At 43.7% G+C, this 27325-nt stretch overlaps 1 protein-coding gene across 6 annotated transcripts in view; it reads left to right on the plus strand.

Annotated features, from left to right (window-relative positions):
• TRAK2 (trafficking kinesin protein 2) overlaps positions 1-27325 on the plus strand; it is a 75998-nt gene that overhangs the window by 33866 nt on the left and 14807 nt on the right. For 5 of the 6 annotated variants that reach the window (XM_061607996.1, XM_061607995.1, XM_061607998.1 and 2 more), the window contains 9 exons: positions 7075-7128; positions 7648-7724; positions 8950-9066; positions 11752-11961; positions 19508-19586; positions 22601-22731; positions 23351-23425; positions 24410-24547; positions 26629-26705. In XM_061607996.1, the coding sequence (XP_061463980.1) occupies positions 7075-7128; positions 7648-7724; positions 8950-9066; positions 11752-11961; positions 19508-19586; positions 22601-22731; positions 23351-23425; positions 24410-24547; positions 26629-26705 (958 nt within the window). The remainder of the gene's footprint in view (positions 1-7074; positions 7129-7647; positions 7725-8949; positions 9067-11751; positions 11962-19507; positions 19587-22600; positions 22732-23350; positions 23426-24409; positions 24548-26628; positions 26706-27325) is intronic. The other variant, XM_061608000.1, reaches the window with a different exon arrangement.

A 27325-nucleotide genomic window follows, 5' to 3' on the forward strand; every position in this document is an offset into this window, starting at 1 on the left:
CAGGCCACCACCCCTCAAACTTCTGAGGGTGGTGGAACTACAAAGAGGGGCCCCGTCTGCCAGTCTTAACACTTAAAAAGGTCTATACAGAAGAAGGCAATCTTTCAAATATTTGGGGCCTAATCTGCACCAGAAATGCAGCATAACACGATGCCACACGAAGCCCTTGAAGAAATGAAGCGGTAATGTACACTTCTTCTTTCTTCCATTCCATAAAGGTAAAGGTGTCCCCGCACTTGTAGTGCGAGTTGTTTCCGACTCTTAGGGTGACATCTTGCGACGTTTACTAGGCAGACCGTATATATGGGGTGAGATTGCCAGTTCCTTCCCCGGCCTTTCTTTACCCCCCAGCATATGCCGAGTACTCATTTTACCGACCATGGATGGATGGAAGGCTGAGTGGACCTTGACCCCTTTTACTGGAGATTCGACTTCCTCCTTCCGTCGAACTCCGGCTGTGAGCAGAGCTTTGGCTGCGTTACCGCCGCTTACCTCTCTGTGCCACGGAGGCACATTCCCTACCCTTCTTCAAAACATCATAAAGAAAATAAAACAGTTGGAGACAAGTTACACACAAATAATCATAGGCAAATGAGGAGGAGAGACAGTTTATTTGGGTTTATAACATGTGGATGTCCCCGTCTCATCCTGGTTTCTAAATTGCTTGATCTCAGATTATAAATCATCCTTAGATTGTAGATGGTGTAGTGGTTAAGGTACTGGACTACAACTTGGGAGACCAGGGTTCGAATCCCTACACAGCCATGAAACTCACTTGGTGACCTTGGGCCAGTCACTGCCTCTCAGCCTCAGAGGAAGGTAATAGTAAAGCCCCTCTGAATATTGCTTACCATGAAAACCTTATTCATAGGGTTGCCATAAGTCGGAATAAGGCAGTCCATTTCATTTTTCATTTTAGATTGGGGGACATAACATAATAATGGCTGTAAACTGCTCTGAACTCATGGTATAGAATGGCATATAAATGAAATAAATACACAGAACCAAGGAATTAGAGGATAGAAATAATCATTTACAAAAGGAACGCATGCATTCCCATTTATAACTAACTACACAGTTAAATTCACTATATCCATTGCAGATCTGCTGCTCTGAGGTTCTTAAACAGAGAGTAACCCCAGTCTGTGTAGTCACAGCAATGCAACATTAGAATATATTGAAGTCAAAGTTCATAACTATCTCTAATTAATTTAGCAGGAACATGGCAGGATCAGTTTCACATTGGGTTAGTATCCTCTATGAACACCTATAGCAGGAGAATAAATTAGAAATTTAATTTATATAGAAGAATCGGATTAAATTGCAGTGCCGAATATTTTTGGAGCTCTTCATATTTCTGGAGCTAAGGGACTACAGCAGCATACTTCTGATGCATGCAGCACATGTCTAGGTCTGTGCTAATAACACAATATTGCAGTGTAGCTCCTCCTGTTTTATGACTGCTGCTCAGAGGAATGTTTATTTGATAGACAACTTGAGTAAATACTGAAAAGTGCTTGTATTGTGGCACAGCAGCATTGCATGCTGCAGAAAGAAAAATACTGAACAAGCACAGCTTCTTGGGCATATTTCAATATACAAATACTGGTACTTGGACATGGCACTAGATAATAGGGATGTAAATCAAAATGAAGAGCTGTTTACAGCTTTCACTCTGCAAGGTAAGTGGACATTTAAATATTGGGCATAGATCCATGGTATCCTGATTGTGGGCCTTCCAGAAATACCTGAGAGGTTAGAGTTACCAAATCCATAATCATTTTGTAAGATTGTAGTTGGTGGTTGGAATAGCGTGAATGATGTTCTTGGCCAATCTCTATAGAGAGAGTTCGAATGTAACCTCTGCCATGAACTCGCTATGGCTGCAATCCTAACCCACTTACCTGTGAGTAAGCTCCACTGAATTCAGCAGGAATTACTTCTGAGTAAACATGGCTAGGATTGCACTTTAAGTAGTCTTAGGAAGACACCCCCCTTCTCTCTCCCTCTCTCTCTGCTTTTCAGGAAAAGTACCTATAAGACACAGAATTAAAGGATAGATATTCTGCCTGGGAGGCAAAAACTTTATGAGGTTTACAGGGGGGTTGTGCTTACCCGGTGACATTGTTGACTTCTTTCTCACTTGGATCTTCTGATATTCACTATATACTGGTTGTGTTTGCTTGTCAGTTAGCCATAAAGCTTACCGTGCATGAACAAATCACACGTGCTTCTCCCTGCAACAACATGGATGAACAGAAGTCAGTCCTGGCTTAGTGTTGGTAAACCAAGGACTTTGACTTATCATTGTGGTTCGGAGTGAAACAAACCATGACCCTCTGTTTGGATATAATGCTGAGCCGCAGATGGTGGTTTGCTTCCTCCCAGTAGTAGTGCAGAAGAGCAAAGTGAGTATCATTTGCTTATGCATGGTTTTCAGCTTACCATATCCCGTATCTCCCCAATCTCAGCAATGTGGCCATTATATAGTGCTTTTTAAATGTAGGGATAATGTTACTGACCTATCTTGTAGAATTGTTATGAGAATTCCATGAAGATAATGCATGAGGGAAGTGCTTTGAGAATAGAAAATTACTAGATAACTGCTAAGAATTCAACAGTGCCATTGATTAAGAGTGCAGTACCACCAAGAAAATAGTAACTTGGCATCTCCTCTCTCTTTAGTATCTGCACGCTGTCCTTAGCAGTTGAGCATGCTTTTGTCATTTTCTTCTTTAAGAAAAACTAATTGTTTGAATTCTGTTCCATTGGGCTATAAATAGATCCATAGACAATATTTGTCATCTGTGTGTTTACTGTTCTCTGTGGCACACAGGGCGTTACTGCACAGTAAGTCTTGTTGTGCCTCAACTACATTTTAGTGGCCTTTGCATAATCTTTCACCGAGCCCCTTTCCAGTCAGTGTACAGTAGATAACAAATGGCGAGGGGGGAAATAAATGCCCCTGCCCCCCCTTCCCCTCTAGCTGGACGGTGAACACAAATGGGTGGAAGCACACAGCCTTCAACACATTAGGTATTTAAAATACCTAGCAGCTACCTAACAGGGAACAGCTACAGCACTGAGAGGCTGGAGAAGACCTGCCCTGGGAGTATCTGAGCATTTGGGTGCTTGCTTGCTCGCTCCTCTGGGTTGCTGTCTCTTGAGACAGCTAAAGTCCCTGGTAAGTGCTTCAAGGACTGGGACCCCCTGCCTGACCCTGGATCCAGAGAGAGGCTGCAGTTAATCTTGCAGCCTCCTGCATCAGCTCCTGGCTGGGTCAGGGGGCATAAAAGCCCAGCTGCCCTTGGGTGGCTGGTCTGCCGCCGGAGGGGCAACACCAAAGGGGATATCTCCTTGGGGAGCCACTTAGGGAGTCCCAAGGGTGTGGGTACTACCCCATTCTATTTTTTTTAACCAATTTAGAGGAGATTGGTAGTGGGGAGGGCAAATGGCACATGTGTAGTTCCTGCGCAGGGTGAGAACCTGTCCAGTGAACTGAATGATAGGAGAAAGTCACCAGATGCCTTCAGAGTGAGAATCTGCAACTGGCAGAAGGCTGGCCCTCCCTGGGTATGAGACGGGGGGGGGAATAGATGTGCCCTGTGTGAAAGAGATTGAGTGGGTCTATCTATGCCTTGTTCCTCACTCCCACTCCTCTCATGGATAGGTTCCTTGTTACTCATCTGCTATGCCCATTGGCCTCTATGTGCTGTTGTTTAACACCAGATAGGTACACAATAAGTCCACATTCATCCATGAGTTGATTGTGGATGAAGTTGCCAATTTGGTGTGCATTACTGAGACCTGGGTAGATGAGTTGGGAGGATCTGACCCAGCTTTGCCAACCTGGATACTTGCTGCAATACCAGCACAGGCTGCAGGGACGGGGAAGGAGTTGCTATGGTTCACAGAACTTCCATCTCTGTCACCAGGAAACCACTCTGTTTTGGAGCTGGCTGTGGGGGCCTGCATTTGGTGTCGGGCCAAGGAGATAGTAAACTAGGGTTGCTGCTGGTATACTGTCCACCCTGCTGCCCGGCAGCTTCTCTGACTGAGCTGGCAGAGGCCATCTCAGCTGTGGTATTGGAGGAGCCCAGAACAATAGTCCTGGGTGATTTCAGTGTCCATGCTGAGGCTGGTATGCATTACTGAGACATGGGTGGGTGAGCTGGGAGGAAACACTTATGCTGTGGAACAGCAAGGTGTGTCGGACTCTTGACATGGTTGCACCCGAGCACCCTCTCTGGCATTATGGAGCCCGGTTTGCATCTTGGTATACCAGTGAGCTAAGGGCAATGAAACAGGCTGAATGACAGCTAGAGCGCAAGTTGCAAAAGACATGCTGTGAGGCTGACCAGTCACGAGTAAAACATCATAACCGTGCCTACTGTGTGGCGGCGAAGAAGGCCCACTTCTCTGCCACCGTTACATCCTCAAGTAGCCGTCCAGTGGAGCTTTTCTGTATTGTCAGGGATCTGTTGACATCAGCCCCAGAAAATGGAGTTTTAGACCCTTTGGAGGCCCACTGTGAATTGTTTGCAAGACACTTTGAGGGTAAAGTTGCTCGTCTCCATAGCAATCTTGATGCCCCATCCACATCTACTGTAGTCCTCAGTGAGGTGTCCAGTGCAACATGTGTTGCAACCTCTCAGGAACGGTTTCAGTTGATGTTGCCTGATGATGTGGACAAGGTGCTTGCGATGATGATGTGTCCTCTCGACCCTTGCCCTTCTTTGCTTATTAAAGCTTTACAAGGGGGTTTGACTGAGTGGATCCAATGTGAGGTCAATGCATCGTTGCAGGAGGGAGTGGTTCCAGCCACCTTGAAAGAGGCGGTGGTCTGACCGTTGCTGAGAAAGCCCACCCTGGACCCATTGTTTGCGACAATTAATGCCCCATTGCAAATACCCCCTTCTTAGGGAAGGTGATTAAGAGGGTTGTGGTGCAGCAATTGCAAGTACTCTTGGATGAAACAGTCTGGGTTCAGGCCCGGTTATGGGATTGAATCGGCCTTGGTCGCCCTGATGGATGACCTTTATTGGGAGAAGGACAGGGGGAGTGCGACCCTGTTATTCTTACTTGATCTCTCAACGGCTTTTGATATCATTGAGCATGGTATCCTTCTGGGCCGACTTGTTGAGATGAGTATTGGAGGCACTGTTTTACAGTAGTTCTGATCCTGTCTCCAAGATCCTTTTCAGAGAATAGCATTGGGCTATTGTCTTTTGGCCCCCTGGCAGTTGTGCTGTGGGGTGCCACAGGGTACCACCTTGTCCCCCGTGCTGTTTAACATCTATATGAAGCCCTTGGAAGTGGTCATTAGAAGATTTGGGGTGAGGTGTCAGCAGCATGCTGACAATACCCAACTCTAAGCCCTGGACCGCTGTCTGGACTTGGTGGTGGGCTGGATGGGGGCCAATAAACCAAGTCTGAATCCTAACAAGATCGACACGCTGTGGGTTGGTGGTTCCCGAGTTCAGATAATTGGTTAGTTAACTGCTTTGGATAGGGTCATACTCCCTCTGAAAGAGCAGGTCTGTAGTCTGGGGGTGCTCCTGGATCCATCTTTGTGGCTAGAGGTCCAGGTGATCTCAGTGGCTAGGAGTGTCTTTTATCAGCTTCAGCTGGTAAGACAACTGTGACCGTTTCTGGACGAGGATCGTCTGACCACTGTTGTCCCTGCACTGGTAACCTCCAGGCTGTATTACTGTAGTACGCTGTATGTGGGGCTGCTCTTGGTTGGTCCGGAAGCTGCAGCTGGTGGAAAATATGGCAGCGAGACTGCTCACTGGGGAGGGTATCGCCGACATGTCACCCCGCTGCTGAAAGTATTGCACTGGCTACCTATTAGCTACCAGGCTAAGTTCAAGTTTCTTGTTTTGGTGTATAAAGCCCTATACAGCATAGCACCAGGATACCTGAAAGACTGTGTTATCCCTTACATACCCAGTCATTCATTGTGCTGTGCAGGTGAGGGCCTCTTGCAGATGCCATCTTATCAGGAGGTCCATCCTGATCTTTAGTGTAGTGGCACCTACCCTTTGGAATTCCTTCCCCTTAAATATAGACGGGCGCCATCTCTGTTATCTTTTTGGCACCTACTGAAGACCTTCCTCTTTCAACAAGCCTTTTAAGTAGAGACCTTATCCAGTCTGCGTCTTTGTTGCAATTGCTTTTTAATATGTTTTTAAACCTTTTTTAAAAAAATACGTTTTTAAACCTTTTTAAAAAAAAATGTTTTTAAAGATGTTTTGTTTTAATATATTTTAATACTGTTTTTATGATGCTTTAAAGTGTTTTTAGTGCTTTTGTTTGCCGCCCTGGGCTCCTACTGGGAGGAAGGGTAGGATATCTATCAATCAATCAATCTCAGTGAACACTCCCAAATCATGTGGGTTAACTATCAGTAGGATAACACTCCTTTGCAGGAGTTGTACAGCAGTGAAACAATGCAAGCAGTCTACCCACCTTTAACAATTTGCTGGTGTTGAAGTAGTCACATTTTTCCTTTCTGAGGTGCAGTTATCTATATTTACTCCATGAGAGGCCATGCTACAATAATGCCAATAGTGCTTAAAGAGCCTCATGGTCTCATGGGTTTTCTATTCTATACTGTGAAATGTAAACTCTCTGTGTGAAGCATGGCCTCAATCCAGAGATCCTCATGTGTAGTGGTAGGTTGCACACATTTATTTATTTATTTATTGCATTTATATATTCTGCAGCATGCAAGGATTTTCCTGACGCATAGATCCCACTGTCAGAGTCAATTGTGTTAGCCATGTGTTGCAGTCGCACACCCTATCCAGCAATGATTCATACCAGGTGCTGGATGTCCAGTTCTTAGAGCATGTAAGCATGTCCTTTTATAAGCATGGGCCATTTTGCCCTAGCTGGATCAGCAGGGCTTTTGACAGAGTAATGGGAAGTTCCTTGAATGCGCAGGACTTTATTAGCAAGTTCATATTGTTACTATGGTAACTGAATCACAAATTCACAAGCCAAACTGTTTTGAAACTATTTATGTTTTCTATCTTTCTTTTCTCTTTTTATTCTGTCCTGCTGTGCTAGCTCTTATTGAACTTCCTCCTTCTTCCTTGGCCGGACCTCACAAACATGCACAAGGTATTTCAAGTTCCCTTTGTCTTCACCCCTTCCATGATGAGAAATAGTAGAAATGGCTAGTTGGCTAACTCCTGCATGGTGGTTATACTTTTCTTAAGCTTTCATTAGAACTGTTTCAATTAAAACTAATGCCTAAAGTTTTCCCCCCTATTCTTCTTGCTCAACTAGTATATGCTATTATTGTTTCTTGGTTTTCATATATATTTTAGCATGCCTTTCAAGCCCATCTACTAACTTTCACGAGCTCCCAAATGTACATCGCTTAGGGATTCTGGGCGATATCTAGTACTTCAGCAACAGACTTCCATGTGCGCAATGGAACTTTTCCTTTTCCTCTTCTGTCCTGTCCAGCCCTCCACATGCCCTCAAAATCAGCTCGGGATTTGATTTTGGGGACACGTGGAGAGGAGAAGAACTGGAAGTCCCATTGCACTAGCAGAACTAAGTGGGTGGAGCATTGGATACAGCCCTCTGCATTATTCTTTTTAAACCATATTAAGAAGTTGTTTCCATTTTCAGTTCTTGGCACAGACAGACGAGAGCTGGTGACAAAAAACTACAATGATGTTGAAGTGGTCACACATCTGCTGGCTGAGGTACAATGATCTCCTTTTTGTGCTTATTTAGTTTTATTTGCTCTACATGGGAACATATGAAGCTGCCTTATACTGGGTCAAACTATTGATCCATCAAGTTCACTATTATTGATGCTGACTGGCAGTGACTCTCCAGGATTTTAGACAGGGTCCTGTCCCAGCCATACCTGGAGAAGCTGGTGATTGACCTGGGACCTTCTGCATGCAGAACAGATACTCTGCCGCTGAAATTCCAATCTTCCCCATAGATGTCTTCTTGAATTACATAATCTCCTTAAAGATTTGTACAAGTAAAAAGATTCATGACTCAAATACAGCTTGTTCTATATTAAGAAAAGGAAGAACAGCTATACTACCAAAATTGTGTCAATAATTAAGCTCTGCATTAAAGCAATAACTTCAAGAGCAATGTTTCACATTTTAAAGAGCTGCAGATAATTATTAGAGGATATTAAGTGGCATCATTAAAACAGCTAGCTCTCACCTACTGAATACCCGAATCGCCATCTTGGCTCTTACAAACTGTGAGCCTGGGTTTGGCCATTATGACAAGACAGATTCTGGCTGTTTCCAGATAGCAAGACAGCAGCAGAAGCGAGGGGCAAGAGACACAAACGTTGTGTTAGTTACATGCACTAGCATGCTGCTTGTTTGCATTAAACCATAGTTTATTTTTTAACTGTGGTTTCTTAGAAGTGAACCAGCTCACTGAGTGGATGCAGATAAAAAAGTGCATGAGAGACACTGAATTAAATCAGCTGAATGCTTTAAGGGCAGAGAATAGTAAAAAGATAAGTTTTTAAGGCTTTCTTGATTGCTAGAGCTGAAGGGGTCAAGCAAATGTTAACTGGAAGATATTTCCACAACTGCAGAATCATTTTGTATGCTCACCAGCCTAACCAGTTTTACCAGCAGGCACACAAGCAAGACTTTAAATGCAGAACTTAAATTTGGGCAAGATCATATGGTCCTTTTCGTAACCTGGCCTCAAATTGTTTTTTTACATTTGATTTGTGCCTGACGTTCTATATATGACATAGACGTGCACCAGTATATTTTGACACAAATATTGGAGGAACATTACATCTAACTCAGGTTTGAGAAACTCTGCATTAAGTGAAATATTTTTGATGCATTGCAAATGATGCATTTGATGTTTTAAATTAAGATTTGAATAGATACTTTTGTGTAAGAAATAAAGCCCTGTTTTGGTATTTCTGAGCAGAGAGATCGGGACCTTGAATTAGCAGCACGAATTGGACAAGCCCTACTTAAACGAAACCATATCCTAACTGAGCAAAATGAAGCTCTGGAAGAACAATTGGGCCAAGCCTTTGACAAGGTGAGCAGTATTAAACTTGAAGCATTTTTAGTGGCAGGAAGTCCTTGGTTTATGGTAGAAGAGCAGATGATTGCACCTAACTGAACTTCTACAGAAGTGTGTTGATATTTTAAACATAACCTGGTGAGGAAGTCAAATCAGTCAACAAATTAAGTATGCAAAAAGTTGTGGTGCTTGATCAGTGTTAGATATTGTACATTAGATCTTCACATTTGCAATAGAAAAACAATCCCATCTATCTTATAATCTGTTATAGGACAGTGTGCAACTTGGCAAGCAAGTTAAGGAAAGAGTTATTTATTGAGTCTCAAAGTCTCATGCAATTGGCAGTTCAATTCAGGGAGCTACTGAAGAGAAAACAGGTGAAGCCGTCCTGATCTAGGAAGAGAGTATTTTCCTTATAGGAGAGCGTGCTAGGCTGAGGGGTAAAAAGTTGTCTTTCTCTTGTGAGAAAAGGCACAATAATGTTTGAGGGCTACTTCATTGTTACCACTTTACACATGAAAATCATTCCCGGTGTAGCAAGGTGTATGTACTGCTGCGAGCATACCAGTTGTTATGTAGATTGCATCAGTGTTCTCACAGCTGAAGGGGCGTGTGGTATATTAAAATTTTTTTACAGTGATTAACAAAATAGAGGGTAACTTCTTACAGTAAAAGATTTTTGTGTTCACCTTCAACTGTTCTTTGTACCACATTTCAAACATTACTCTTATTATTATTTATTCATTTAATATCCCACCCTTCCTCTCAGTAGGGTCCCAGGGCAGCAAACAAAAAAACTAAAAACACTAAAAACACTCTAAAAGATAATAAAAACAAACTTTAAAATATATTACAACAAAACATATTTTAAAACATCTTCTTAAAAAAGCATTAAAACATCTTAAAAAGTAATTCCAACGCAGACTGGGATAAGGTTTCTACTTAAAAGGCTTGTTGAAAGAGGAAGGTCTTCAGTAGGTGCTGAAAAGATAAGAGAGATGGAGCCTGTCAAATATTGAAGGGGAGGGAATTCCAAAGGGTAGGTGCCACTACACTAAAGGTCCGCTTCCTATGTTGTGCAGAATGGACCTCCTGATAAGATGGTATCTGCAGGAGGCCACCTGCAGAGCATAGTGATCAACTGAGTATATAAGAGGTAAGATGATCTTTCTGGTATCCTGGTTCCAAGCTGTATAGGGCTTTGTACACCAAAACTGGAACCTTGAACTTGGCCTAGTAGCTAATGGGCTTCTTACACACAGAGCTTGAACTCTTACGTAAAAAAATAGGTGTCTGTCCCCATCCATGTGAAGAAAATAACATATGAATTGAATATGTAAGCTTGTGGAGATGTATGTGTGATCTCTCACAAGATGCAGTAATGGCCACCAGCTTGGATGGCTTTAAAAGAAGATTAGACAAATTCATGGAGGACAGGGCTATCAATGGCTACTAGCCGTGATGGCTGTGCTCTGCCACCCTAGTCAGAGGCAGCATGCTTCTGAAAACCAGTTGCCAGAAGCCTCAGGAGGGGAGAGTGTTCTTGCACTCAGGTCCTGCTTGTGGGCTTCCCCCCAGGCACCTGGTTGGCCACTGTGAGAACAGGATGCTGGACTAGATGGGCCACTGGCCTGATCCAGCAGGCTCTTCTTATGTTCTTATCCCCTCAATTTCCACTCTCCTTCTATCTTAGTACAGTGGAAGGATTCAGTCGGGGCTGTTGGGACATCATGTGATGCAGCAACCTTGCTGAAATTAAGCAAATCTTGTGTCTGGTCAGCCCTTTCATGGGAAATCTCCTGGGAACTCAAGGTTGCATAAGTAGAAGCCAATTGAAGAAAAGTGGGATATAAATTAAATAAACAAACTGCATGTATGGATGTGTTGTATTTAAATGTTGCTATTCCCATGGAGCAGCAGGAAATGTGTAGCACACTTCCCATCATGAGTAGAGAATTTCTCATTGATTAAAAATTCTCATTTTAATGTTTTTGGTGCTTTTGTTTGCTGCCCTGGGCTCCTGCTGGGAGGAAGGGCGGGATATAAATCAAATAATCATAATAAGACGACGACGGCCAGCCCTTTATCTCAGTGTATACATGCTGTGCTATGGAGGGTATGCATTGAACGTTTACTTCTAGCCTTAGCACTATTGGCTCTTAAGGCTAAAAAGATAAGGGGCTGTGTGTTTGCAGCCTTCATAGCCCTGTCCTTTCTGTTTCTAAGGGCACACGTTAGGGATAGATCCCTCCCCTCCTGAGAAGAACTGTCAGGTTTCCACAATGCTGGGCTAAGTAGGCTTCCTGTTCCAGGGAAGCGGTTGGAGGGAAACTCAGACAAACGGAACATGGCGTGGGCTATGACACCTTTCACTAGTATTTGCAAGGCTGCATCTTACAATTGTGGAAGTTATTGGATAGTGGGATTTGAAAAGGTATATTATGTAAATAGCTATATGTATCTCAAAGAGATTTTAATATTGTAACTTCAAATAAATCATTATCACCGAGTTTCCAAAGCAAGAGTGAGGTATGAACTGTCAATAGCAAACAAAACAAAAGACCAACGCTGAGAAAGAGAGACAGACACATATATGGTTGCATGGTGATATTATCCTATTATCCAGTGAGTTAATTAGAGGTGGTTGCAATATTATGCAGAGTTGACTGTGTTCACTAAACAAAAGCTATTTGAAATCAGGTTCACCAGCTACAGCATGAACTAACAAAAAAAGATGAGCTGCTTCGTGTTGTGTCCATTGCTTCTGAAGAAAGCGAGACTGATTCTAGCTGTTCCACGCCTCTCCGCTTCAATGAGTCATTCAACCTATCACAGGGTCTCCTACAGTTGGATATATTGCAGGATAAACTCAGGGAACTAGAAGAGGAGAACCTTTCTCTTCGGACAAAGGTAAGCTACACTCACATATCCAAGTGTTATTAACTGGACTTGGAAAAGAGATTTCAGTTACCTAATACAGCTAAAGATATGTTTGTGGTATCTTTAGGATTTAATTAGCTTCTCATGTTCGGTCTCCTTGTTCCTTGTAGAAAGAGCAACTATCCACACATCCTGAATGAATGAATATAGTCTTCATTATAGATTGAAGTTACTTCTATCTTTTACTGAATACCTTTTTTTTTACATTTTAAATGCAAAATACTAATTACTGAAACCTACATTTTTTAAGTCCCACTATGTTCAAAAGCAAATAAGATTACAAACATATTGAGGGTGAGAGGAAAGTCTCTTTTTTATAGTACAAAGCTAATATTTCATGAAAATAAATATGTAGACCTTGGATTCTAATCTAATGAGGAAGGACACTAGCTCAGTGGCAGAGCATCTGTTTTGCATGCAGAAGGTCCTAGGTTCAATCTCTGGCATCTCTAAGTAGGGCGAGGAGAGAATCCTGTCTGAAATCCTGGAAAGCTGCTGCCAGTTGGTGTAGACAGTACTGAATAGATGGACCTATGGTCTGATTCAGTATAAGGCACTTTCCTATGTTTCTGATTTACAAGACAATAAAAGAATTAGGGATTGGGGATGAACCCTCCAACAATCAAATTCCTTGCTATATTTTCTCCTCTCCCATATTCTGTTCATGAGCACAAGCTTCCTACTGCAGATTCCCCCAGCAGCAGCTATCCTGCATATGGTAGTTACACTTGCCAGAGAGTTGTGCATACCCAGTAGCAGAAATTGCCTAGATCAAGTTTTCTAGCTATGAAAGCTTTTACCATTTGTGATATTTATATTGGTGATTTCATTTGTTTTCAGGCAAGTGGATTTCTTTGACAACTCAAATCTTCTCACTTTGTGAATTGTCTGTTTCCCCCAGGTAACATACCATCAGGTGGGTAGTAGCGCTGCCTAGCGTCCAAAGGCAGGAATGCACGGGAGTCAAGACTTCAGCTGCTCCTTCTGGCTTCATCCCATTGTATTCCTGCCTTTGTCCTAGGTTGGATCCTTCAGCTTTAGCTCTGTGAGTTCATTCCATGTTGTTGTGGTTGTCATCTCTTTTCTCTTGTTCAGTGTTCTTCTTTCATCAGGAGTTTGTATATTTTATTTGTTTTTGTTTTTTTTAATTAACTTTTTGGTCATTTTCAGGAGTTTTCCCTGGGTTTGCTGGGGGTTCCTTGTGGGGGCCGGACAGATTCCCTTCCCTTCGTGTCCCCGCCCACCTCTTGGAGCTTGCTTCTGTGGCTCTCCAAGCTCCTTTGTCGGAGACTGTACCTTTGGAGTTTGCGGCTGCGACTCTGATCATCCCTGGTCTTCCCTGCCTCCCGTTTTTCCTGGCTCCAATTGTTTGGAGCCTGTATTTATCAGAGTTTGTGCCTGCGACTCCGATCGCCCCTGGCCTTGCCTGTTACCTCTCTGAGTTTATAGTGGCCCCTGTGGCGGCAGTGGCTTTTCCTTGCCCTCCTGCCCTGACTGGCTTCAGTGCTCACAGCTGCAGCCCCTCTGTCAATGGCTGTGGCTTCTCTGCCTCCTGCCCAACTGGCTTCTGGAGCTGGCGCTACGGCCCTGCTCCGCTCCCACCTTGCCCTGTTCAAGTGGGCTCAATGGCGGCTTCTCCTCACCTCCCGCCCTGACTGGCTCCCAGACCACCCCTCAATCTCGGAGATCACAGCTGCGGCTCTGCTTCGCTTTCAGCGAGTCTTTAGAGGCTCGCAACGGTAGCTCCAGGACCAGCAACAGGCAGCTGGCCATCGCTGAGGGGATTCCCACAATTTTCTCCCTGCCTTATTAGGCAGCTTTAGAGTCACCGGAGCTGCCATTTTGTTTTGTTGCCTTCTTGCCCTTAGGAGCCGACATTTTGTTTGGCTGTGTTTCGCCCCTCCATCCTCCATTTTGGCTGTCACTTTTTTCTTGTTGGCTGCCTGAGGTCATACTGCTCTGCTCTACTGTGGGCGTGTTTCCGCTGGCCTCCCTCAGTCCACCATACTCCTCTACCTATGTGTGCGTTGATTGGTCTTCCACCACACCCCGCAGTCTATGCATGTGTGGCGTGTATAGACTCCTTCATTGGACTATTAACGGTAAGTGTTTACCATCGCTGAGCTGCCTTCTGCTGCACTTACGGAATCGATTACAGAACCGTAGCCACTCATCGGTGATGTACAGCCGCTTGTCCCTTTGCAGTCATCAACATCTCAGGCCGTGCCTAAGGCCAAGTCATCTAAGGATAGGCATTCCAAGCACGTCCCCTCCAAGTGTGCCAAGAGAAGTTACTTCTCTCTACTAAACAGACTGCTAACGGACAAGCTTGCTATGTCAGTCTTCCGTCTTCATGTGGTGCTTCCATTGACGGTCAGCAGGGACTGGAAGCCACTTTTTATTCACCTGCTGAGTCTTCGGAGGATGAATTTGAAGGCTTCCCAGACCAGCCTCCAGTGGTGCCCCCTTGGCAGGGAGTTCCCCTCTTACAACCCCCAACCTCCACACCTGAGCAGCCTGGACCATCTGCTGCTTCACTGCAGCCTCTTTTGTCTGTGGATCCTCTTGCATATATGAACCCCTTGCAAGGTCTGCTTTTGAACCACACATTTCTCTCCCAATTCAGAGACATGCTGCTTGGTGCCATCTCCTCTGAGATTCAAAGACCTGCCCTCATCTCTACACATCGGGCCCGACCCTCATCCTTGTCGGAGGTGAGTCCAGAACAACAGCAGGTCTTGTCTCCTAATCTCTTTGACTTCTCCAGAGGCAGGGTCCGACATGCCCTTGAGACTAAGGCTGATCCACTAGATCCATTCATCGCCCTAGAGGGGAAGGAAGCCGACTGGAGTGGGAAGTTGGATGGAGAGGAGGAGAGCTCGCATTGTTTGACTCTTCGGACTGTCTCGCCTTATTCCACAAATCCTTAAGTACACTGGGACTTGATGCGCCAGTATCTGAACGTTCATCAGCCCCAGTCAAGGGGGCAAAAGTACTGAAAGCTCCCACGTTTTCAGTTCATTCCTTTCCAGTACCTAACCACCTCAGCAAAATGGCAAAGGAGGAGTGGGGTCATCCTCTTCAGGCCCATCACTTGACAGTGTTTGCTAATATGTTTTACTCACTAGATCCTGACTTCATGCATTTTTTAAAAGATCCTTCGGTAGATGGGCCCATTTCTGCTCTTGTTTCCAGATTTCTTCTTCCCAAGGAAGGTGGTTCGCAGTTCAAAGATCCATCTGAGCGGAGACTGGATTTTGTGCTTCAAAGAACCCATGGAGCTTCAGCATATGCAATTAGAGCTTCCTGTGCGGCCTCTCTGATCACCAGAGCCTCCATGATGTGGTTTAATGAGTTACTTGATGACCCATAGCCTGACCAGGCTAGATTGTGCAAGGACCCTGGTCAAGCTACACAAGGCTGCAGCGTTTGTGGCAGATGCTTCGCTTGACGCAACACAATTTGCCATTAGGGCTACATCCACAGGAATGGTAGCCCGCCGCACCTTCTGGCTACGCCACTGGTATTCTGACAACATCACTTGTATCAACTTTGCCACGGTTCCCTATTCTGGTTCTCTCTTGTTTGGGGATGAGGCCCTCACGGCGGTGCTCATCCACCCTAAGGATAAGACTAAATGAGACAATCACAGAGCCACCCATAGATCGTCGTCTTACCCATACCAGCAGTCCTTTTGGTCTTCACAGCCTGCAGGTAGGGGCTGTGACTTTCAATCCTCAAGAGCCTACTGAAACAGACAGCAATTCTTCAGCCGCAACCAGAATCAGTTCTCTAGACACTGGGCGTACTCCACTTGCTGGCCATGGAAAGCATCCCCAGTGCCGGTACTGATGCTATCCCAATAGGTGGCAGACTTCTACATTTTGCCACAGCCTGGAGACATGTAACAATGGATGCATGGGTGCGAGATACTGTGACTCAAGGGTAATTATAGAGTTCTGGGAGTTTCCTCCTCAAAGGTTCCTACCATCTTCCTCTCCACCTCTCCCAACAGGCAGGCAGGCAGTGATGACAGAGGCCATAACCCACTTGCTGTCTGTAGGTGCAATAGAGCAGGTGGATCCCACTGAATTCTACTCAGGTGTCTACTCCACTCTGTTCGCAGTGCCCAAAAAAGATCATTCATGGAGGGCAGTCCTGTATCTCAAATTTCTCAACACCTTTGTCAGGCATCGACACTTCAGGATGAAGTCCCTGGCATCGATTGTGGAGGTGCTCAGATCTGAAGGAAGCCTACCTGCATGTTTCCATCCTGCCCAACCATTGAAAATTCCTGATGTCTGCCTATGACCAGGCTCACTTCCAGTATCGCGCCCTTCCGTTTGGTTTCTCCTCAGCTCCAAGGGTGATCACAAAGTTGATGGTTGCTCTGGTGGCACACCTTTGGCTCCAGCGGATCCATATCTATGCTTATCTGGACAACCTCCTGATGCGGGCTCACTCCATGTCTCAGGTATCCATCCACATATGCCTCACCCTTGATGCCTTGAGGGACCATAGCTTCCTCATTAACTTGGAGAAGAGCCACCTAATTCCAACACAGCATCTTCAGCATCTAGGCGCCATTTTGGACATATCTTGTACGACAGTGTTTCTATCCCCAGAGAGAATAGCTGCCACCATTCACACTGCTCATCATCTGATGACCAAAAGAATGGAGGATGTGATGCTTCTAGCCAAGGCCCTAGGACTTCTCATATCTTCCATTCACATTGTCCCTTGGGCTTGCGACCATACCCTACCACTCCAGTGGGCGTTACTACATTTTCAGCTGGACATTGCCAATTCTAGACACAGGAGAGTACATCTCTCACCTTGTCTGAGGGCATCCTTTCGTTGGTGGATGGTAACCAGAAATCTGTGGAAAGGAACTCCCTTCAGAGAACCCAAGAAGACTCTGATTACCACCGATGCCAGTCTTCTGTGCTGGGGTGCCCATTGCAATTCCCTCTTCGTTGAAGGCCAGTGAATGGTCTCTGAGCAACGTCTGAGCATAAACTTGCAGGAGTTGCAAGCAGTGCATCTGGCCCTCCACTTTCATCAAAGACTTCATCTGACTGATGTTCTCATTTGGACTGACAACTTCAGTGTAGAGGTGCATTTGAACAGTCGGGGGCATACGGTCAAGGCATATGATTCCTCCAGGCAGAATCGACTCTCATCTTCAGCTGGGCCGAACATCACCTAGACTCCTTGAGAGCAGAGCATCTCAGCAGCAATCTCAATATCGCAGCAGACTGGCTCAGCAGACAGCAGGTTCTTCCTTGGGAGTGGAAACTGCATCCCAGGGTATTCCACCAACTGCACTGTCAATACAGCCCCTTCACAGCCGATCTCTTTCCCTCTTCTCAGAATACTGAACTTCCAAGGTTCTTTGCCCAGTATCATCAACAGGGCACCGAAGCAATAGACGCATTGTCAACTCCTTGGTCGAGAGGAATGCTCTATACCTTCCCTCCGGTTCTGCTGCTAGCACGCACGATCAGGAAGATTTGCCAGGAATATGCTCAGATTGTCCTCCTGGCCCCCTACTGGCCATGCAGGCCATGGTTTTCAGATCTACTCATGCTTTCGACCCAGGCACTGTGGGGTCTGCCATCATTGGCAAACCTCTCTCAGGGTCCAGTTCATCATCCAGACCCCGACTGCCTGAGTCTGACAGCTTGGGTGTTGAATGGAATTACTTGAGGCATTCAGGTCTCTCTAAGGATGTTATAGCTACTATTTTGGCTTCTAGAAGGCCTTCCACAGTCCACATATATCAGGCCATGTGGTCAGCGTTTACCGCATGGTGTTTCAAACAGCAGATCCATCCCTCCAGGGCTAAGGTTAATTACCTACTCGATTTTCTCCACACAGGTCTCTCAGTGGGACTGAAGTCTAATACTGTGCGCAGGCAGGCCTCAGCCGTCTCATCCATATTGTCTGCACGATCGGACCAGCCTGCTCTTGGAACACACCCCTTGGTCAAGCATTTCTTGAGGGGGGCTTCTCTCCTATCACCACCTGTAGTGCATCAATTTCCCTCTTGGAGCCTTCCAAAGGTCCTTCAGGCATTGCAGTGTCTGCCTTTCAAGCCTCTCAAGTCTGCATCACTACATTTGCTCTCGTACAAAGTCCTGTTTCTGGTGGCGGTTACTTCAGCCTGGAGGTTATCGGATCTGGCAGCCTTGTCCATTACCCGTCGTCTCGGTATCTTTCACAAGGTCTCTGTGATGTTGCATCCAGATCCTTTTGACCTAAAGTTTTTTCCGTCTTTCACTGCAGTCAGGATATCGTCTTGCCTTCCTTTTGTCCTCAGCCAACTCATCACCTCGGGAAAGCTTGGCACTCCCTGAATGTACGACGAGCCCTAAAGCTCTACCTGGCTAGGACCCAGGATATTCGTCTGTCTGAATCTCTTTTCATCTTGTTTCACCCGAGGACCTTGGGGAAGAAAGTGTCCAGTTCAACGCTCTCCCGTTGGTTGCTGTCCTGCATTACTCTAGCCTATGAGTCCTTTCGGATACTGGTGCCTCGAAATGTCACAACCCATTCTACAAGGTCGAATGCCTTTGTAACCAACACACCCATTGCAGATATTTGTAAGACAGCTGTGTGGTCCACACCTAATTCCTTTATTAGACACTATAAAGTAGATCATTTGGCTTCAGTTGACACCTCATTTGGTAGCCGAGTTCTGCAGCAGGTGCTATCATCATCTTAGGCAGCCTGAGCCCACCTTATTAGGATTGTTGGTACATCCTACCTGATAGTATGCTACCTGGGAGAAATGAACCATTGGTCTCACCTGAAGGATTGTTTCCCCAGGTATCGTACCATCAGGGTACTGCTGAGGGCGGCTCCCTAGCTAGTCTAGAGATAATCTTTTACTATTCCCTAATAACTCTTAAACCTATTTCAATCCACTAGAGTTTAGATTACATCACCTGTGTTACTGTATAAGTTAGGTTACTGCTAAGGCTGTTCTTAATGTTCTTACTGTTCTTACGGTTGACTATTGTTTATGCATGTTTCCTGTTTGGAGTCAAGATGTGTATTACTATGTTTGCTGCTCCTTATATTTTTCTCTGGCTGAGTATGTTCTGTCTGAGGAGAGATGTCCGGATCCAGTGTACAGTTTGTCCAGAATGGAATGGGATCAAGCTGGAAGGAGCAGCCGAAGTCTTGACTCCCATGCATTCCTGCCTTTGGACACTAGGTGGCGCTACTACCCACCTAATTGTATGATGCCTGGGGAAACCACCCTTCAGGTGAGACCAATGGTTCATTTTAGAGTGTGCATGGTTAATTTTTATAGTCAGCCAACTTGTTATAGCAAGAGATGTTCCCTGAAGTGAAATGGAAACAAATCCCACAATTAATAATCAGATTCACCAAATCTCATGATATAGTGAACTTATTTCTGATTTAGTGGTTGGGAAGGAGAGGAGAGAATATATTTACATGTACGACTAACTGTCAAATTAATGAAGACTCCTGAATGTTCTTGAAGGCCTGCCATCTAAAGACTGAAACCATGACATACGAAGAGAAGGAGCAGCAGTTGGTCAGTGACTGTGTCAAAGAGATCAGTAAGTACATAGGTGGCATCATTCCCCGGGAATAAGAAAAATGTTTTTATCTTTGAATATAAATTTATCAGCCACACCCTCATCCTTCCATGTCAGAACTCTATATAAGCAGTTAGCCCTACCAGCATTCCTTTGAAGACTTTAAGCTGTCTTTTTTCCTCTTGTAAATAAGAGCCCAAGAATTCATAAATAAAATGCTAACAAATTTGCAATGCAAGTATTGTTTTGTAAAGAAACATGAAAAAGTATAAATAAAAGTAGCAGAAAAGACAAAGCATGTGCTTTTTACCACATTGTAAAATAGCGTCTCATTGGTATAAACAGAAATTACTGAAAGTTAAGTTGGGTGATTAAATTTATTTCTTCAATTAAGTTTTTCCAAAGCTCTGTCTTCCTCCAACAAAGTTCGTAAAGCCTAATACAAGCATATTTCAGATCTTTTTCTAACTAATCTTTAAGTCGCAATATTTTTGAAGTTTTCAGCTTCCATGTTTTCTGCTTTAATAAATTTGCAATCTAATAGAACACTGTCTTTAATATAAGCCCAGCAGTTATTACTGCATTATTACTGATTCCCCTGAAACTTTGATGAGATACTGCTTTTTCAAAATTGAATTCTAATAATACAAATTAAGTAAATAACCATTTCCCAATAACCTTTCTAGAATTTAGCAGTCCTCTTGCAATGATAACAGATAATATTTATTTTGGAGTAAAACGCACTAGCGAGAAACCAAATTAAAGTGGCATTTTTCAAAAAGGACACATACACTAATAGCTAATATAGAGCTCCCACTGGTATTTCAGAATTGCTTTACCAATATCAGTTTCTCAGTTCTGCACATGTACAATAAACCTACTAGATTCTAATTCTGAAAGAACTGTATGCTTTACTGGGCTGGCGTCTCTGCTGCTGCTATTATTATTATTATTATTATTATTACCACCTGCCCTTCATCCAAAGGTCCCAGGATGGGCTATAACCATTTCAAAACAATTAACCTAAACAACATCACAGAAAATATGGTGGATCCTAAAAAGATATATCTCAGGTGTTGAAGGCCAGGGTAAAGAGGTGCTTCTTCAGCATTCTCCAGAAATTGTACAGTGAGGTTGCTAGATGCACCTTGGTGGGGAGGGAGTTCCACAGTTTAGGGGCTACCATAGAGCATGCTCTCTCCCGGGCCACCTCCCCAAGCTTCTGAGGGTGGTGGAACTATCAAAAGAGCTCCGTCTGATCTCAACACCCGCAAGGGTCTGTAGGGAAGGAGGCACTCTTTCAGATATTTGGGACCTAAGTTATTTAAAGCCCTAAACACTAACGTGACCACTTTGAACTGAGCCTGGAAACGAACTGGCAGTCAATCCAGCTGTTTTAAAATGGGTTATATGACATCTAAAGGGAACCCCCACCAGTAATCTGGCTGCTGCATTTGAAGTTTCTGAGCCATCTTCAAGGGCAGCCCCACGAGGTACATTGGAATAATCCAGACTGGAAGTTACCAGAGCATGGAATACTGTAGCCAAATCTTCTCTGTCCAAAAAGGGCCAAAGCTGGTGAGCCAGACGGAGCTGGAAAAAGGCACTCTTACCCACTGAGACCACCTGAACCTCCAGTCACAGTGTTGGATCAAGGAGGACCCCCAAGCTGCAGACCTCCTCCTTCAAGGGGAATACAACCCCATTCAGAACAGGCTTCCCACCTCCTGGACATGAGAACTCTGGACATATGAAACCTCTGTCTTTTCAGGATTCAAATCCAGTCCATCACTGCCTCCAAGTACTGGTTCAACACCTCAGCTGTCTCTCCTGATTCGTGTGGTATAGAGAGGTAGACCTGGTGTTACTGATGACTCCTCACTCCAAAACTCCTGATGACAGCTTCCAGTGGCTTCATATAGATGTTAAATAGTGTGGGGGACAAGATAGAACCCTGCGGAACACCGCAGGATAATTCCTGTGGTGCTGAACAGTAGCCTCTCATAATTACTTTTTGGGATCAGCTCTGGAGGTACGAGTGGAACCACTGAAGCACAGTGCCCCCACCTCCTCAAGACGTTCCAGAAGGATACCATGGTCAACAGTATCAAAAGCCACATCCCCCTTATCTCCCTCCTGACAGATGTCATCAACCAGGGTGACCAAGTCAGTTTCACTGCCATGGCCAGGCCTCAAGCCAAACTGGAACTGATCCAAGTAATCAGTTTCCTCCAAGCATGCTTACAGCTAGACTGCCACCACCTTCTCAAGTACCTTGCCCCAAAAGGGGATATTTGCCACTGGGTGATAGTTTAACACTTCTGGGTCCAGGGAGGTCGTCTTATCTTGGTTATGCCAAACCCAAGAGAGGAAAAAACCTCAAGGTGCCAAGGTCAAACAAAACTATAAGCAGAGTGGAAACTGTTTAAATGTTTATTCAGTCTCAACACATTTTGGGTTATCAAAATCCCATCTCCAAGGGCAATCTCAAACACCTTGATAGTTACTCCTTTTAGATATCATGGAAGAGCACAGACAAACTGACATGCCATGCACCTTGAGGTTTTTCCCTCCTGGATTCAGTGTTATCTTGGTTATGAAAATGAGCCACAGGATTGTGTGTGCCGTCCCCTATCTCCTTCCCTCTGTTACACAGATTACCCTCAACTTCACCTGCGAGCCTTAACTATGGTTAAGACTGGAATCTGCAGTAGTCTTGTGTTAACCAAGTTTTCTTATTAAGCAGGTTATTGAAACCAAGATAATACACTGATTTCAAAATCCTGGTTAATGTTACCTATCACTATGGCTAGTGCTGTTCTAAGAAGGCAGCTGGAACAGCTGGTCTGGAGTGAGGGTTGTTGCCATCTTGGTAGTTTTTTCATAATGTTGATGTTTCTGGCTTTTGCTGCTGTTTCATTAGGGCTTTCCCCCCGTTGTTCTAACTTTATTCTGTGAAAGCTTACAGATGTATTATTTTAGTGTGGGTGCTAGGCACTTCCTTAACTTAACATGTATTCTGTTGTGTGTATTAGAGGAAACAAATGCTCAGGTTGCAAGAATGAGTGAGGAGCTGATGAGGAAGAATGAAGAGTTGCTTCACTACCAAGAAGAGATTTCATCCCTCTTGTCCCAAATTGTTGATCTTCAGCATAAAATTAAAGAGGTTTGTGTGCTCATAGTCTAGAGCTAGGATGGGAAATCTCCAGCCCACAGGCCAGACTAGGCTTTCCAGGTGTCCTCATTTGGACTGTAAGGCTGTCTTTTTTCCCAGCCACACCCACCTGCCCCACACCTGACATAGTATGTCATCAGATGTGGGGCAGGTAAAGCTCTGGCTGCAGAGTGACAGTTGGAAGCCTTCGAAGGCACCCCTGATGGTTCCTTCTCAAGTGAGGCTTGCATTTGAAGCGTTGTACATTTGGTACCTGGGAGCTGCCGAGTGGAACTGATCCCTGCCTCAAGCACAGCTTCCTTCCTGCAGGGTTTTTTTTGCAGCCATAGCTTGCATTTCAAGCCAGGGTTGCAACGGAAGAAAAGAATTAGGAGCACAATTAGAGTGTGCCCAAAATTCTTCCTTTGAAGCTGAGTCACCTGATGTCATGTGACATCAGGCCTGTGAAGGGTGGGCCATAATCTGGATCTGGCCTGGTAGTCAGATCCTGTTTCTTGCCCCTGATCTAGAGAGAGAGAAGGTCAGGCAGGTCACTGTGTTAAGAAGAAGACTATTGGCTTCCAGTAATATTCTGGGAAGAGAATAACAGCCATTTTCTGTGTTCCCTTAGCATATAATTGAAAGAGAAGAGTTGAAATTGCACCTACAAGCTTCCAAGGATGCCCAGAGACAGCTGACAGCAGAGGTATGGATCCTTCTATTTTTCCACTTGAAATGTAAGGAGAAAAGGACAAGAAAAAAGAAAAACAAGAATATGGATTTCTAGTCCTGTGAAAAACACCCAGCAGTGTGGGTGGAACATTTTGATCAAATTTTTTGCAGTCTCCAGATAGATTGGGATCCCATTTAGCTTGTTTTTATTTTATTTTATTTTATTTTAATAGGCAAAACTTTTAAAATGCCATTTTAATTGTATTGTATATGTGCAAATGTCTCAGAGGTTTTTTCCAGTAGTCAAAAGAATTTAGGCAGAAATAATCAATTAGGAGAAAAATCAATAAAGGATACCTAATGTGGTTTAAAAATTAAATTCAAGCAAATCGAAAGCTTTAATTGGAAACAATTTTAATAGGATACTTGTAAATATTTGAAGAGGTGACATGGCACATCCCTTACATTATTTAAATTTTGAGGAGGAAACCAAGGCACTGAAGGAATGTTAGCATAGTAACATGTCCAAAGAGCTATGCATTAAGTTAATAGATATTTCTTTGATATAGGTATCTGGAACAGGTAATTATAACTTTGAAATTGCCTAATTTGTCTGATATGTTCCTACTGTGTTACTAATTAAGTAACAAAACATTTTCCACAGGAAAATACAGAAGTAAGAAATTCATTGAAGGAGGGGAAATGAATTCTTGAAAATAGCATACTGAAACTTCTGATTTCCTTGCTGCTAAAAAGCCCTTTAATGCCATTTGCATTAAACCTGGAAAAAAGGATATAAGAAAAATGCCTGTATTTAGAGAAAGCAAGAGACATAAAGTTGGGACCCAGAATTCTAAGGTGTTGAGTGGCACTTTGTTTTTGTTTTTTACAGGGATATCATTTTGGGGCTGTTATTCATGGATGAAAGCACTAACATTTCCTTGGCTTATATGTGGCTGGTCTCTTCAGTATCTTTGTTTTCTGCCAAGTACATGATTGACCTTTTGTATTTTAACAGCTGCATGACTTGCAAGAGCGGAATGCAGAGTGTCTGGGGATGTTACATGAGTCTCAAGAAGAAGTGAAGGGACTGCGGAGCAAAGCCAGCCACGCTGCCCTTCTCTGCCGCCCCCAGTCATGTGGAGCATTTCCTGGGGTAATTTAAAGGTTTTCTTACAGCTTTCCAGATCCCACAAGTTCAGCAGAATCTCTGATACTGCCAACAGGTTTTAAGTAATGTAAAACCTCAAGGGCAAACTTGAACTGTCTGCCCTTGTCCCTTAGAACTTAAAAAAGAGCTGACAGTTAGTTAAGGGATCTAATAGTCTCCATCCCTGCCATCTATGATTCCATCTTTTAAATTTAGCCTTCCACTTTTTTGATTTCAAAAGAGCTTCCCCTGTGTTCAGTATTTGCCATTGTGGGTCACCCATATCAGTTGGAGGAGAAAGAAGGTGTCCTTGCATGGTGTGAGGGCACATGAAGCTAAGCATAGTTTGACCTAGATGTATACCACCTCAAATTTCTTGATGAAAGAAAGGCAGGATATAAATAAAAATAAATAAATGCTGCACAAGAAGGCTTTTGACACTTCTAGTATCAGACTAAGTCAAACTATGCCTTAGCACAGCCTTTCCCAACTAGTGTGCCTCCAGATGTTGTTGGACCACAACTCCCATCAGCCTCAGCCAGCATTGCCAATGGTCAGGAAAGATGGGAATTGTGGTCCAACAACATCTGGTGGCCCACTAGTTGGGAAAGGCTGCCTTAGCACGAATGAACAAGTATGTGGGCTTCTTCACTCAGCCACTCAGCCTCCCCAGGATGCCACACGTTCGTGCTAAGGCACGGTTTACTTTACCATGGCATACAAACCAGGCCACTCTGTTTCTGGTATCATGTTTCAATTTATGTTTAAATTTTATTGTACATTTAGCAGGAGGACTCTGAAAAGCATTACCTCTTCAGTTTCAGCAGTGCATTTAGAATGTGGAGTCCTTGTTCAGGATTTCTCACCCTCATTTTAGTGTTATTACAGTCCCCTCCCCATCATGCAAACTTCTCAACCAATCTTTTAGTGACCTCTGTGCCTGCTTTTGCCTGTTCCAGCATCGGAGGAAGGAAGGAAGGATAGATAACCCTGACTTCAGTCATCTGTTTGTCAAGAATGGTTGTGGAATTAGCAGCTGCTTCATTTTTCCTCATCTCCTTTGATACGGGGGAAAAAACCTGCATAATTTAGTAATCTGAGGCTGTGTCGTATTTAATCTTTAGTGACAATTGGTCACAGTTGCGTATACAAAGTATAGAAAGAGTTAATGAAAGATCATATTGCAAAGAAGGATATGCAAACCTTGAAAGGATGCATAATTAAAAAATTGGGGAATTCTTCAGTCTTTCATCCATGTACAGATAATGATTTTTCCCATTTGTCTGCATAGTCAGACTCTGTGTTATGTAGGATCAGAATCTAACATTTAAAAGACTTACATAGGTTTTGTATGAAATACCTTCTTCCTACGCATATTGTTTAAACAGCAGTTTTGTTTGTTAGGAGTGACTTCATTCCTTCAGCACTGTAGGGAAACTCATTGTGGCTGCATGATAGAAATTCAACAATTAATTGATAGATTGCTGACATCAGCTTTGCCACAATAAGCAACTTCAGCAGCCAGAGTTTACAGAACTCCAGTGGTGTTACCATTCTGAACAGTTTTCACTATAACATGGTCTTGTCTTTTTTTTTTAATAGAGAGAGTAGGAGGAAGGAACTTTGAGATGAGTATGTATCGATTCCTGAATTGGAATAAGGTGATACCTGTTGTGTCCCAATTGAGGATAAAGAATGCATCCTAGAAAGTGATGTTGTTGAAGGTTCTCAATTACTTTGCAGAGAGAGTTGTTTTTGTACCTTCCTGCCTCCTTTTCTAAATGACTGTTGGGAACATCTCTTTTAGTAAAACTGTCTAGAATGACCAAGTAGTAGAGGGGGGAAATTGAAAACAATGGGGACTAACCCTGAACTTGGAGAGACGACAAATGTATCCAGAAAAGAATCCAAAGTTACCACTTAGCTCCAAGAAAGCAGTAAATGGCAAAAATGTAATATGGAAAGACCACCTTATTTGGTGATCTCAGTGTGGTTAGCCTGAACAAAGAATATGAATGTTATCAGTTTTTATTGGGGTATGTTTTGAGGAACATGGTAAATACTAATATGTTATCCTCGACTTTAAGGAATCTTTGGCAGCAGAGATTGAGGGAATGATGCGGAAGGAGCTGAGTTTGGATGAAGAAACTGTCTCTAAACAAAAGTAAGTGGTGCTCTTAGTTTTCTACCCTTAATGCATTTTGATATGCCACAAGAAATGTCGATACTAAGACAATTTGGTGTGGTTGGATATGGATGCTTCATTTTCCTTTTCTTTAAATTTTAAATATTCGTGAAGAATTTCACCAAAGAACATGGCCGTTCAACATAAGCAGGCATGGCAAGATGATTGTTATGCACATTAAGAGTACAACCTTTTCAAGCTGTTTCAGAACTCATACGCTGTGCCATCATAATTTATAACTTCTCAAGCACTTACTGAAATTATGTTCTTGTCTACCGTTTTAGGGATTTAGTATTGTTTCCTATTTTATTTTTACTTCATATTAAGCTCTGAAAGATTATTCCATTAAAAGTTGAGGTGTAATAAATTGAGGTGAAATTTATTTCCATTAACTGTATTATCTTCGCAAAAACAGTCGCCTCCTCTTAAAGTCTTTTTAAAGTACATTTCGCTGCAGTCCTGCTTTCTGACTGCCCCCTTTTTTGTGGCCCCCTGAGGAAATTCTGAAGGCTCATTTTTGTGGCCTCTTCCTACCTCTTTCTAAGAACCTTTAAGGCTTCTTCTTAGGTTATGCTGGCAGTGTGGGAGTTGCTGCAAGA

The sequence above is a fragment of the Rhineura floridana genome, chromosome 2 (assembly GCF_030035675.1).
Source record: "Rhineura floridana isolate rRhiFlo1 chromosome 2, rRhiFlo1.hap2, whole genome shotgun sequence".
NCBI lineage: Eukaryota > Metazoa > Chordata > Lepidosauria > Squamata > Rhineuridae > Rhineura > Rhineura floridana.